The 14,458-nt window shown below is 47.8% G+C and overlaps 1 protein-coding gene across 10 annotated transcripts in view; it reads left to right on the top strand.

Moving 5' to 3' along the window:
* SETD7 (SET domain containing 7, histone lysine methyltransferase) overlaps positions 1-14,458 on the top strand; it is a 91,911-nt gene that overhangs the window by 27,494 nt on the left and 49,959 nt on the right. For 6 of the 10 annotated variants that reach the window (XM_060147669.1, XM_060147668.1, XM_060147667.1 and 3 more), the window contains exons 1-2: positions 11,335-11,468; positions 12,157-12,289. The exons of 1 other annotated variant lie outside the window; for it this stretch is intronic. In XM_060147669.1, the coding sequence (XP_060003652.1) occupies positions 11,439-11,468; positions 12,157-12,289 (163 nt within the window). In that variant the 5' untranslated portion in view covers positions 11,335-11,438. Of the gene's footprint in view, positions 1-11,049; positions 11,105-11,124; positions 11,469-11,513; positions 11,656-12,156; positions 12,290-14,458 lie in introns of those variants that run through there. 3 more of the 10 variants (XM_060147662.1, XM_060147672.1, XM_060147666.1) reach the window with 3 other exon arrangements.

Here is a 14,458-nt window from a genome sequence, read left to right as displayed (position 1 = left end):
CACACAAAAAAAAAAAAAAAAGATATGCTGGAGTCTGAATTCCGGGACCTTAGAATGTGACATCATTTGGAAACAGGATCTTTGCAGAAGTCAAGTTAAAATGAGGTCATGAGTGTGGGCCGTAATCCAGTGTGGCTGGGTCCTTATAAAAGGAGGAAAATAATACACAGAGATAGACATGCACTCCGGGAAGACCATGTAAAGACACACATGGAGAAAATGCCATGTGCCTGGAGTGATACACCTATAAGCCAAGGATTGCTGGCAAACACGAGAAGCTGGGAAAAGACAAAGGATTCCCCTACTGGTTTCAGTAGGGAGCATGGGGGAGGGAGCGTGGGCCCTGCTGACACCCTGATTTTGGACTTAGCCTCTAGAATTGTGAGACAATACATTTCTATCGTTTTAAGCCACTCAGTTTATGGTACTTTGTTACAGAAACCCTAGGAAATGAATACAATTACCAACCTACACTTTAAAATAATAATAATAATAACAACAACAATAATGGCCACCATCTATTGCTTCGTTTTACATGCATGGTCTCATTTAATCCTCTCGATAACCATGAAATGGGTTTATTTATCATCCCTACTTTTATTTTATTGTCCTCTCCATTTTTTTAAAAAAGGCGGGTGTGACCAAGTAAGATTAAGAAATTTGCTGAAGATTAGACAGCTCTAAAAAGGAATGGGATGTGAACTTGATCTCGGGCTATCTGACCCCAAAGCCTTACTGCTGCTGACCCTAGAGTAGCCTCCGTGGAAGAACTAAACCTAGAAAAGTAAACCTAAGCAATTCCTCAACGACTGATGCCAATATTTATGGCCTAGTGTCATTATTTTGTTTAAAATTGCAGGCCAGATACCTATGATTAGGTAAATACCAAAGCACATTAAGTAAAATGTAAAATGGTTTTAAGTTAAGTCATCTGAGATTTAAATCAAATAAGCGGGGATAAGACCCTGCTTCTATTAATATAAGCTAATCAATGATTGAGTCTACGTATTTATAACAGAGGTGACAAAAACAGTGATATAACAAGTATGACTGTTTTTATTTTACAGTTGACGAAACTGAGCCACTTCAGAGAGTGAAGTTTTTATCTTAGAGATGCTCTGTACAAACTTCCAGAATTAGGGTTGATTGGAGTTGTTTCAGGATAATGGGTCTTTCCCAGACGGAACACTTTCTTATGCAATATAATACAAGAAATTTTAGAAGCTCCCATCAAAGGAGCTCCCCTGCTTTCTGAAACTTAACTTTTAAGCAATAAAAGCTTTGACCTCAAAGTGGCAGCACAAAGATCAGATACAGGGAAAACATGACTGAAATTACCTTGTGGTATTTTCAATGATGAAATGATGATTTTCAATGATGAAACCAAAACGGAACCTATTCTTTTTTAAGCTGTGTTGTCATGTTTATACGTAGGTAACTCAAGCAGAAATTTCCTGAGAAAGCTCATGGGTCACCAGTATGACATACTTGGAGCTTGACCTTATGGAAGAATTCTCACATGTTGATTCTAGCCTCTAGAATTAAGCGTGTGAAGAGTTGGTGTCAGCCCTGCCTGCCCTCTGTTGGCACACAGATCTGCTCCCTCAGACAGGCTCAGACATGCCCGCGCCTAGGAGATGTGGCTTTTGTAGCCGGCCTCGGTCCATCAGATGCAGGAGTGAGGCATGGCCATGACAGCTGGGCATCCCTCTGAATCGTCCACACCCTTCACCCTACTGCCCCACCCTCCTTTGTTGGGAGCTGCTTTTCCTCAAGCACTAGTATTCAAGATAAACATTTCAATTGTATTTCTTTTTTTTTTTTTTTTTTTTTTGCGGTACGGGGGCCTCTCACTGTTGTGGCCTCTCCCGCTGCGGAGCACAGGCTCTGGACGCGCAGGCTCAGCGGCCATGGCTCACAGGCCCAGCCGCTCCGCAGCATGTGGGATCTTCCCGGACCGGGGCACGAACCCGTGTCCCCTGCATCAGCAGGCGGAGTCTCAACCACTGCGCCACCAGGGAAGCCCTTCAATTGTATTTCTTATTCATTTTCCCAGTTTTGTTTCCTAGATTTCCAAGGTTTGGTTTTTTTTTTTTTTTTTTTTTTTTTTCCTACTGAGCATGGTAGGTTAAATAGGCTTTTGTGGGCTAGTCTGGGAACATTGTTTCCAGTAAAAAAATGCATTCTGTGTTGGAAACAAACAACCTACACAGAGAAACGTGGTGAACACCACCTCTTTGTAGAGTGGGGACTGCCTGTCCAGCCTCATGTATCTGACTGAAAGCCTCCAAGGGTTCTCTTTTGAAACCTAGTCAGCCCCTTTTTTTTTTTTTTAATGTCTCAATCTGGGTTGGAAAGCTATGAGTCTGGCCACATGTGGGAGATCCTAAGAGATAAACGGTTTTGATGTTTGTATCATCCGTTTTCTAACTGGCAGAGAGGGTTAGAAATAAAGTGATATGACTCCTTCTTCCTCTTTAGGAAAACACCAGCCCTCGGAGAAGGTGGTGGGAAGTGATTGAACTGTTCATTCACTTGACAAAGATAATTTACTTAATTAATTAAATCATCCAGCAACTATATACTGAGTGTTACAACCAGCTGGTCACTGTTCTAGGTATTCCAGCGGAAATTCTGACTGAACAAACAAGGTCTGTGGGGTGACTGACACGAGGTAACAGAATAATACAAATAAACAACAACATGTCGCAAGTGCTATGATGAAAATGAAACAGAGGAAGAATTAAACCGGAGAGGTGCGCCCAGGTAGCTCCTTTTGACTGGGTGGCCAGGAAGGCCTCCCTGAGGAGGGACTTCTACACTAACACCAAAACCCAGCTATGAGGGAAGCCCCATACCGCATTGTTGATAGAGGTTACTATCGGTTGCTAGGATTTCGAGTTTTACGTTCTTCTTTTCGATATTCTACTTTTCTAATATCTCTACAAGTAGTGTTTTTCTCCTAAAAGTAATAAAGTAAATGGTGATTTAAAATTATAGCTTAAGAGTGGATTGTTGGGGGGCTTCCCTGGTGGCGCAGTGGTTGAGAATCTGCCTGCCAATGCAGGGGACAAGGGTTCGAGCCCTGGTCTGGGAAGATCCCACATGCCGTGGAGCAACTGGGCCCGTGAGCCACAACTACTGAGCCTGCGCATGCAATGAAGAGTGGCCCCCGCTTGCCACAACTAGAGAAAGCCCTTGCACAGAAACGAAGACCCAACACAGCCATAAAGAAAGAAAGAAAGAAAGAAAGAGTGGATTGTTGGGACTTCCCTGGTGGCGCAGTGGTTAAGAATCTGCCTGCCAATGCAGGGGACGTGGGTTCGAGGCCTGGTCCGGGAAGATCCCACATGCCACTGAGCAACTAAGCCCATGTGCCACAACTACTGAGCCTGTACTCTAGAGCCCGTGAGCCACAACTGCTGAGCAACCTCTGCTTGCCATAACTAGAGAAAGCCTGCACACAGCAACGAAGACCCAATGCAGCCAAAAATAAATAAATTAAAATAAATTAAAAAAAAATGACTGGATTGTTTTGGGGCATTCCCTGGCAGTCCAGTGGTTAGGACTCAGTGCTTTCACTTCCAGGGCCCCAGGTTCCATCCCTGGTCAGGGAATTAAGACCCCGCAAGCCATGAGGCACTGCCCTCCACGCCCCCCCCAAAAAAAGACTGGATTGTTTTTAATTTAATGAAGTTCTTCAAAAAACATTTTTCTGTCCTATTCCATGTCCATAGCTCAAAAATCATCTGTCAGACATAAATTGCTCCCAAGATGGCTATTCTCAGCAACCTGTTCCTGATGGGCTTGTTTGGATTGGTCCTTCAATGGCAGAGAACACCTCCTGGCAACAAGCTCCCACACATCTCCTAGACACCTACGTGTCCAGACTGTACTAGGCACCCCAAGTGCCTAGCGCAGCAGCAAACGTAACTTCTGCCCTCTACCTCAGCCACCATCACCAGAAAAACAAACCAAACAACGTGCGCCAAGTAGTATGTCATCTCAAACACGAGAAGGTCACCCGGGACACCCCCATAAAAGCATACCTTCAAAGGTGGTCAAAAGGTACAAACTTCTGGGCTTCCCTGGTGGTGCAGTGATTGAGGGTCCGCCTGCTGATGTAGGGGACACGGGTTCGTGCCCCGGTCCGGGAAGATCCCATATGCCGTGGAGCGGCTGGGCCCGTGAGCCATGGCTGCTGAGGCTGCGCGTCCGGAGCCTGTGCTCCGCAACGGGAGAGGACACAACAGTGAGAGGCCCACGTACTGCAAAAAAAAAAAAAAAAAGGTACAAACTTCCAGTTACCATGTAAATAAGTACTAAGGATGTGATGTACACCATGGTGACTACAGTTAACACTGCTGTATGATCTATAGGAATATAGTTAAGAGAGTAAATCCTAAGGGTTTTCATCACAAGAACAAAAAACTGTTTTTGCTTTTTCTTTTTATTGTATCTATATGAGATGACGGATGCCAACTAACCATACTGTGGTGATCATTTCACAGTATATTTAAGTCAAACCACTATCCTGTACACCTTAAACTTATAGAGTGATGTATGTCAATTACATCTCAATAAAACTGGGAGGGGGAGGGGGTGAGCATACCTTCAGAGATAAAGTCGAAGTTTCCTCTGCAGTCTGAGGCCAGCCATGTATACATATGCTCTGTGGTTTCATCCCCCATAATTCCATTTTGCCTGACACCATGGAAATTGATGTAGGGCTTCCTCAAGTACTTTTCCTTTACCCAGCCAGCTTCTAGAATTGTTTCTCCACCACTGTCCTGTCATTCCCCTTTCCTCTGTATGTGGCTTTTCATGGTCTGGACAGCTATGGCTCCAATCCCAATACCACTCCTGATACGACCGCAGATGAGTTATTTAAATTTATAGTCTCAGTTTTCCTCATCTGTAAGTGGAGATAATACTCTATAAGGTCATTTTCAGGATTAAAAGAAATCACATGGATCAAAGTCCTGGGATACAGTAGACTGTCTCTGAGCACCATTTTCTTCTCACTTGTCTCCTGCCCTCCTATGCCCACCATCTAAAGGATCTCATCACTCTGCCTGAGACGTGTGGTATGTGAAGGCCCAATGGGCCTTGATTTGAGCTCCATTCAGCCATGTTTTTGATGTGGGATCCTGGGCAAGTCTTTAAATCATCATGGTCTTGAGGATTACTTTGAGATACTAATGAGATAATAGACACCAAGTTGCTTTCTATTCAAGATAGAGCTCTCCAAATACTAGAAGAGTATGGTAACAAAAGAAATAGGCCCTTGGGAAAAAATGAATCTATAAATGAGATACATCCACTGCATAACCCCAAATTTTTCAGTAAGCATTTTGAAATAGGAAAGTTAATTGCAAAATACCCAAATCTTATACAGGATTGGTGGGAGGTAAGAGAAAATTGACTTGCCCCTCTTTCTTATACACAACTTAGAATGAACCTAGCCTGCTTCAAATCACAACCTTTTGTCACACCTGAATGGGCAGGGAATCCCAGGGGAGGCCAGTCCAGAGAGGGGAGCATAGTCAGCATGGAGAACGTGCCCTGTCTTCCCAGCTGAGCAATAACTAGGCTGCCCACACCCATAGAAAACCCATGCTCAGCCCATCCTTGAGGAACTGCCCAGATGCCAGGTTGGGAAAGGATGCTCAGGGCTTGTAGAAGACCTGCCCGCATAACACGGCTGCTCAACTAGCATTGTTCTCCAAGGCCCTGCACTGTCCTGCCACGGGGCTTCTTCTTTGTGTTCCTCTATCTTGAGCACAGGAGCATCTGAGCTGGGTTCTTTAAATTGGGCTGAAAGATATTCCAAAGTTGGCCACAGCACTTTTTCCTGGGAACTGATCTATCGACTCAGCAAGGAGGATCGATAGGACTTTAAATGACCTGAAAGGACACTCTACATTTAAAAAGGCTGCAGGTCCCCAACAAAGTCCATCTGGGGAAGGGGTGGCTTAGCAACGAACCCCTCTGGGTGGGGGCTACCTATGTGTCAAGGATGTCATTTCAATGTCAGGGGTTCCAGAAACACTCTGTCGATCTGTCCTTGTTGGTAACTTGAGTTAACAAGGCCATGTGAATATTTTCATTTCTGGATTGGGTTCAAAATCAGAGTCCTGTTTGCTCTCCATCTATGTTGGAGTAGATAGTACCTGCATCCTCAAGGTGACATTTCACAACTTAAGTCATCATAGCAAAAGGCCAGCCTCTCTTCTCACGCAGAGAAGAGGAAAGATATCTTTGAGTTGGGTGCCCAGGAAAAGATGGACAACTCTATCACATCACAGGACCTATGGACCTTAATAAGCCTGATCTCTTTATTCAAATTGCATGGTGGCCAAAGGAAGGTTAGGTCACTGTTGGTAGCCCATGAAGCAAAATGAGCTACTTCTCCAAGAATCTGGAAACCAGGTCACCCTCAGAAAGTTAGACTAAAATCTGCGCGTATGATGGATTGGACTAGAATTCAGCGGGAGTAGACCAAGACAGTGACAGAATTTGTGACCGAAGAATTTGGAAATGCCCCAAATTCCCATCAAAGTGACTTGACTGCAATATCAGGAAGGTAGATATGGAATGTGATTATGACTTTAAAAGTGTAAGTCTGCCTAGTTAGGTGTATAGGATGCTGTGTGGAGAAACTGGTTTGAAGAGACTAGTGCATACGGAAAGGAAGCCCAAACTCTCAGAAGGTGGCAGGGCCATCTAAGCAAGGATGGATGGGGGTGGAGTGGGTGCCTCATTCTTTCAGGGCATTGTGTCAGGGGCATTTCTCTGTGGACCATACAACAAATTTCATTTATTCTAACTCCAGGCTAAGCAAACATCTGGATGGAACTTGTCTTCTCAAGTACATTTATCTATAGAGACTGATCTTGCATGGCAACGTGAGTATTCTGGTCTGCTGGTCATAATTTGGGTATGTCCAACAGTCTCTGGGGTCTGGTTAATGCGAGTTTATTTGAGGAAGGTCAGGATCTCGGCCGTGATGAATGTTGTGACATTTGTGATAAATAAGACAGCTGGAAATGCCCTTCCATTCACTCTGTGGACAGTAATGTTAAAAGATACACAATGTACCCACCCCTGCAATGTTAGCATTTGCATACGACTGATTACAGGACCCAATAACTTTAATTATAGCCCAGTAAAATAATTTTTTTAAAAAGCAATAAAATAAACTGATACTTAAGAAAACACATTTGGTTTTGATGGTCATTGTAGTTTTCAAATTCCTGCATCCTATTGATTTTTCTGAAGTACTTTCTAAAGCAATCACCTCTTTGAAATCGTTTCCAATTTTTCTTTCTTCCTTTTTTTTTTTCAAATCATGTCATTCAGCAGCTTCACCAGACCCAAGCCTGACAAGGGTTTTCATATCCCATAATGGAAGACCAAAAGAAGCAAGCACACTGCGGAGGAAGAATATTTGTCCAGAGTGGACCCAATAGGGAGACCTGGGCTGTGTCTTCCTTTCCTCCATGCCCCCAAAGGGCTAAATTTAGTTTACAGGATATACTGCGATGACATTAACATGTTGCAAGAACAAGAATCAAGCCAAAGAGAGAAAAATAAGCTTAATGTGGTGCAAGATATTTAAATGCCATGGCAACTGTGATGTCTTCTCTCTTATTTAATTCACTTCCTCAGGTCAGGTCATCCTGCCCTCTCTCCCCTGCACTTCCTGTTGCTGTAATCAAATCAGGTCACCCTGAATTTGTGAGCCCTCTTCATGACCGCAGTCGTGTCTATTTCCAGCAGAATGAATTTTCTCCATCTCTTCCTTTGCTCCCGGACCTTTATTTGGTGCCCTTGATGTTACCAGTTGCTCTTTGCTCCACATGCTGTAAATGCTTCCCTTTCATCCACATCTCTTCCCCCACACCCTTCTCCTCAGTGCTGCTCTCCCCGCCCCTCCCTCCAGCTTCTGCAGTTGTCACTAACACAGTTAGCCACTTGATTAGTAACTCAGTGATTCAGAAGCCAAGAACCTTGGTTCTTCTGAAAGGCCCAGGCTTCTCTTCCTAGAGCAAGATAAAGTTCCTCCCTCACCCCCAGATCTCAGTGCCCTTACTCTGAGATGACACGGGGGCTTGAATATTCCATTTGCCAGGGTTGCCCCTGCTTCTTCCCCTTTCTTTTTCTGTGCATGTCCCCGGAGCTCTTCATGCTCTATTTAGCTTTTCCCCAGGAAAGGTGGACAGAGAAGGTTTGAGCTTAGCATTTTGGTAGCCCAACCTCCTCATTTACAGATGGGAAAACTAAGGTCCAGAGGGCTTAATTGACCAGTTGCATGGCTAGCCCTTGGAGGAACCAAAACAAACAGGGTGAAAACTCAATCACATTGGCAGATTTGGTGGGAAAAAGTCTTGTTAAGGGGTGAGCAGTGCCGATAAGAGTATTGATGATTATTTAAGAGTTCCTTCACTCATTCTGCCCTCATCTCCCTGCCATCAGTGTAAGCAAAAGATCAAAGCAGAGCGGGCACGCCAGTCATAGATCCACCAGGACACCTGACGAGGCTCTGCCTCATAGGAGCATGAAGACCCTGAAGACCTCCTGGGCCCCTCCAGCCCCTACCAGCAGGACAGGATGAGGGCTCAGTGACAGCCAGACTAATGAATTCCACACAAGTCCCACATCCACTAGGCTTTTCGCTATTTGCCAGCACACATAGTGGTGAATTGACAGAATTTTTCCCCCTCAGTGTAAAAAGACGCATAAAATACATGATGCCTATGAAAAGATATTTATTGCAAAAGTTATATCAGTCTTGTAAGTAAGCACCAGCCTTCTCTGTGGAAAGACATGGGTGGTAAAATGAATAAAATAACTCGGTATTTTGACTGCTTCCTGCAGTGGAAGAGGGACTTCTGTTGCCCAAGCTGAGTGGGAAGAGAGGGATTTATCCTTGGATGCAGAGGAAGAAAGGCAGGGCAGCTCAGAAGAGCCACTCCTTGGTGTGAGCGTGGAAGCCAGTCCCACCCCAGAGCCTGGCTGTTGGGTGTCCTGAGCCACCCCTTTCGTCCCTGGTAGGGCTTGTTCTGGTGCATCGGGATCTGCTGAGTTAGGAGTTGAGCTCTGCTGCCGCCGCCCCACACTGTGATTAAGAGCTCAATGATTGATTTTCTAGCCCATGACCACACTGGTGGGGACAGAGTATGACAGAGGAGACTGGCGGGAAGCCAAGTGGAAAGAGGGTTTATGAAATGAGCTCTCAATGAAGAAAACTGTGGGAAAGAATGCAATGGAAGCAGATTTGGGGCCAGTAGATGTGGGAAAATAGAACTCAAAAACGCTCTTCAGACTCGAACTGAAACAAAGCATTTTGCCAAACACAGGAAGAGGATGCAGTGTGTGAGAAAGACTCAGCACTGTTTATATAAAACAGAATATTCCTCTCTGCACAATCATCACTGACAAAGCTTTACCTTCCTTCTGTACCAGGCACTGTGCTGGGTTCTGGGGCTATAAAGAAGAATCAGTCAGTCAGTCTAGAGAAGGAGATTGAAAACACACAAAATGATGTGTAAAAATGCAAATGGCTCTTAAGGGAGTCATCAAAACATTTTGCCTAAACTTTGGGCCCAGAGCCAGCAGGCACGAGTGGTGGGGGGAAGGGGCTGGGACTGTGTCCCAGGTGTTGCCTGCCTCATGAGCAAACCTTTTTTTTTTTAATTTTATTTTATTTATTTATTTATTTTTGGCTGCGTTGGGTCTTCATTACTGCGCGCGGGCTTTCTCTAGTTGCGGCGAGCGGGAGCTACTCTTTGTTGCGGTGCGCGGGCTTCTCATTGCGGTGGCTTCTCTGTTGCGGAGAACGGGCTCCAGGCGCGGGGGCTTCAGTAGTTGTGGCATGTGGGTTCAGTAGTTGTGGTTCACAGGCTCTAGAGCACAGTTGTGATGCACGGGCTCAGTTGCTCTGCGGCATGTGGGATCTTCCCGGACCAGGGCTCGAACCTGTGTCCCCTGCATTGGCAGGCGGACTCTTAACCACTGCGTCACCAGGGAAGTCCCTTGGCATCTTTTTTTTGCCCTGGAAACTGGAGAAGATGATTATCTGGCGGGATTTTGTGCATCAGTGTAACATGTAAGAGAGGAGATGATATGTTTAAAAGGGGAAAATGACAAAAAATATCATATAACTCAAAACCAGTGAGTGACCAAGCTCAGTACATGAAGGCTGGTTTTTGTTTGTTTTTCTTTTTAATCAGAAATAAAATCCTGTTTCTGTGGGTCATGTTTGAAAATGATGTAATCCAAAGTGGGGCTTTCATCTTCCACTGCAGGAACCTCTTCTCTTTGCAGATTTGGAGCCCAGGTATATCTCCTCTGGAGGACTTTAAGGAGGTTCAATTTAAGCCAGAAGACTTCAGAAAGGTATCGACTAAGCCGGAAGGACCTCTGATCAACTTAGCCTAAGCTGGGGGGACCTCAGAGCCTCTAGTCTAAGCTGGAGGGCCTGATACCAGTATAGCCGAAGCCTGGGATCTCCTAGGGGAGGAATTCAGGCTGGGAGGAGTGTCTTCCCAGGGCCCTTAGGCAGGTGAGCAGCACGAGGACCCAAGTTTCCTAACACCTGGTCCAGGGCCCTTCCCTCTCTTTCTGAAACAGTCAAAAGGGGTTGAAATTTCTGGCAGTGTATGGGACAAATGTCCCTAGCATTGTTCTCTCTCTTCGCAGAGGAAAAACTGAATTTAATAAGAAACTCACAATACTCGATAAAAATACCTGGCATTTAAGCACAAAGCCAAAAGCAAGGCGTGGTCTCCCGGGTACTGGAAGTACTTTGAAATCCACAAAGTCTCATTCGTGGTTCGGAAAACAAAATGGAACAACTTTCTCGGCTCTCTCCTATCCTCCCCCCGCCCCCTCCGTGCAGTAGCTGTTCTTGGCAGACATCCAAAGCGGCACCCGGTAATTCCACGGCACATTGTGTACATTTGCATCCATTTAACCAGCTATTTACAGCCGCCCTTTGCCGCCACCTGTAAGAGGCAACGCCATAATGACGCTAAGTGGCGGGGCTGCGAAGCGGGTGCCCCGTGATGTTCTCCGCTTAAAGAGCCCGAATCTGTGGAAGGTTGGCACTTGGAGAAACAGGGAGACGGCTGGGGACATCACACGTACAGGGGGGGAGGCGTGCCAGACGGAGGGTCCCTCCTCAGTAGCTCCGCTCGGTGGCTCCTTTTCTTTTACCACAAGCGCGAGGAGGGAACTGCCAGGCCTTCCGCGCCGCTTGTTTCCTGCCTGATAAAGAGCCCGCTGCCATTTGGATCTGCTGAATTTCTGAATCACCCGAGACGCCTGACGGTCCCGAGGAGGGTGGGGACGCAGCGCGCACGGGTGGGAGCCGCAGGCCCGCATCTGGGCTGGATGTCACCCCCTTGAGTTTGGGAAACCTGCTCGCGGATGTGATGCGGCAACGCGGAGACACCTGCTCTCCAGTGCGTGCCGCACTCGTGCAGCTCCGGGTGGCAAACGGGGTGAAGTGGGGGCGAGGGCGAGAGGAAGTTGAGGCGCTGGAGCTTTAGGAACGCTGCCTTAGCTTGCCTTGCTCTTTGGAGGCTGTCCCGAGGGGGGACTGCCGGGCACTGCACGCGGACTTCCAAGTGGTCTCCGGCACAGTTGGAGGTCGGAGTTCTGAGCCCCAGAGGGCGGATACCCGGAGGTCCCAAGTGCCCGCGAGGAGCCCGCGGCGCCCAGGACCAGGCTTGGCGCTCGGAGCGCACCAAGCCTCGCAGAAGCAGAAGATAAACCCTGATGGGCCCGGGGGCTGGTGGGCTGGGGCGTAGCGTCAGCGCGGACCCCGAGCGTCTTTCGTTTTAAGGAGCCTCACTTCTGGGAAGGGACGGGGAACTGTCAATCAGCGAGGGAGGGAGCGCACCGGCGCTGGGTGATGTCAGCGGATCAGCTGCTCGATAACAAAGAGGGGGTATTACAGGAGAAAGTTGCAGCGGCGGCGGCGGCCACGGCGGCACCCCGGAGCCTCGGAAGCAAGGGGCAAGTGGGCGAAGGAGGAGGGACGGCTGCTGCGGGAGCGGCTTAAGGCCAAGAAATTGAAAGGGCTCTAGGGGGAGGCAGTGCGAGCCAGCCCCGACTGCTCCTCCTCTTCCTCCTCCTCCAAACTCGCAGGGTTCAGCCCCAGCGCTCGCTCAGCCGCCGGGAGCACCCAGAGGGACGGGAGGCAGCCGCGCGGCTCCGAGCTGGGCAGGGTCCCCAGCCGCCATGGATAGCGACGACGAGATGGTGGAGGAGGCTGTGGAAGGTACAGGCATTTCTCTGGGGCCCGGGGAGGAGGCGCCGAGGGCACGGAACGCGGAAGGAGTGGCGGGCTGCGACCTGCGCGGCGCCGGGCCCCGCGGCCGCCACTGTCCCCTACGCGGGTGGCCCGCTGCTTGGGCAGGGGCCGGACCGCCACGGCCACGCCACTGGGAGCGCGCACTGCGCGGCGGGGCGCAGGCCGGGAACGGGTCTCGGCTGGGCCGGGGTCTCCGGGCGAGCGCTGCTGCTCCATCCCGCCCGGTCACCGCCTGCATCCGCCTTCGGAGTTGCGAAACCTGCCGGGCACTCCGGCCTTCCCCCTTTCGGGGATGGGAGGTGGCGGTGCGCAGGAGTTCAGCCCCCCGCGGCCGGCCGTCTCCGTGGAGCAATCCCCCCGCCCGTTTTTGGCAAGCCCGAGCCCCTCTCCGGGCGCCAGCCCTTTCCTTCCGCTCGCCGCTGCGACCCGCGGTGACCGCGGCCGCGTCCGGGTCCGTCCCCCGGCGCAGCGCACGGGGCCGGACCAGGCACGTGGCAGCCGCGGTCCGGGCGGTCGCTTCTCCGAAACGATGAAATCATTGCAGAGCCATGGACAACGCTCCCGACCCGGGGCTTGAACGCACGCCGGCGGGGAGGCGGGTGGCCCTGGCCTCTGCTGCCCCCGAGCGAACTCAGTCAAACCGCCCTTCCCCCTTCCTGCTTCCCAGGCGGGTGCCGCCGCCGCCACGCTGTGCAGGCGCGCCGCAAGCCCGGACTGAAATTGCTGGGTGACACTTAACTTTCTGAATTCCATGCAGTTGGCTGTGGGTGATATCACCGCCTTGGTGTCGTGTTTCTCCGCCCCTTCGCTTCCAGCGCCCCTCCCCCGACTTTTCTCGCCACTTTGTTTTGCTGAGTTTCTCCACCTTTTTTTTTTTTTTTTTGCTGGTTCTAAAAAGCGAGGTGGGGACGTTATACAATCTAGTTGTTTGTATCAGGAGATGTTATGATTTTGTAACAGTGAATACTGGAAAATACTCTTTAGCGCATTTATTTATTTGATTCTGCCGTACACAGTACGTCGTCATGTTTTGCAGTGTTGCGTGATATTATTCCGGAATATTTTAACCAGATATCTAGGTAAATATTTTTTAAGCTTTTGGTTGAATATGGTTTCTATCTAATTTGTATAAACAAGCTCTCAGAAGTGGTAAAGAAAGACAAAGTGGCGACCCTTACAGATGCATGAGGATGCATACTTATTGCTACTTTGGGAGAAAAAAAAATCAGTTTTTATGTCAACATAATTGACTCCTTTTGTAGTCCCAAGGTCTTAAGGAGAGATTAAGTAGAATAATATTTCTGAATTCTATAAAAGCTAACTGTCTTAATGTAACTATTGAAACTTCTTATTTCTTTATCCAGCTTCAAGGAGTGTTGATGGTGGTGTTTTAATTTCATAGTGTCCTGAACTGTTTATCTCCAATGAGTAAAGCCAATGCTGGGACTTACTGGGGCCCAAAGATGTTAGTTGGAAGCCTTCTTTAAATGTAAATTATTGATTACGTGTGCCTTCATATTACGAAAGATAATTGAAAAATGCTCTTCTCAAATTGTTAGGACTGGCTCTCATTCTTCAAAGTTTACTTTTACTCATAAAAATTTAATGCAAACCCTTGATCACAGGCAGTGCTCCCGAGGTTAACCCATCTTCCCCTTTGAAGCTGTTTGGAAACACAAGGCCCAGTTGTCCACGGTCCCAGGCTCCTTGCAGAATGTGAACAAGCAGCTTTAGAAATGCACCGATGTTGTTTTTGAGATTGCTCAGTGGGTGAAAGCAGAGAAATTTCTTCATGTGAGCAAGGAAGGTTCTGTTATATAGGGTGACCGTATGCATTATTGTCCAAAATCAAAACATACTTGAGAAGGGTCACTGTTTAATACTTATGCTGGGACAACTGGCTTAAACCTTGAATGTCTGGGGCAATCTGGGACACATGGTGACTCAGTTGTACCTAACAGTAAACAACTAGAGTAACACAGAAATTTAAAAAGTCCTTAGATGCACCCAAGGCTCAGACTCAGTGTCTAGAGCATGTGTAAAAGTAGGCTTTTCTTTAGCCATTCTTGGACTTTTAAGTGCTGTCTGTAATAGTCTTTACTTAACATCTAACACATGCATGGGGGACTGGTAAAA

This window comes from Lagenorhynchus albirostris, chromosome 4, assembly GCF_949774975.1.
Source record: "Lagenorhynchus albirostris chromosome 4, mLagAlb1.1, whole genome shotgun sequence".
Taxonomy (NCBI): Eukaryota; Metazoa; Chordata; class Mammalia; order Artiodactyla; family Delphinidae; genus Lagenorhynchus; species Lagenorhynchus albirostris.
Note: the sequence above shows the minus strand (reverse complement) of the source record. Positions and strands in the feature narration are given on the sequence as shown.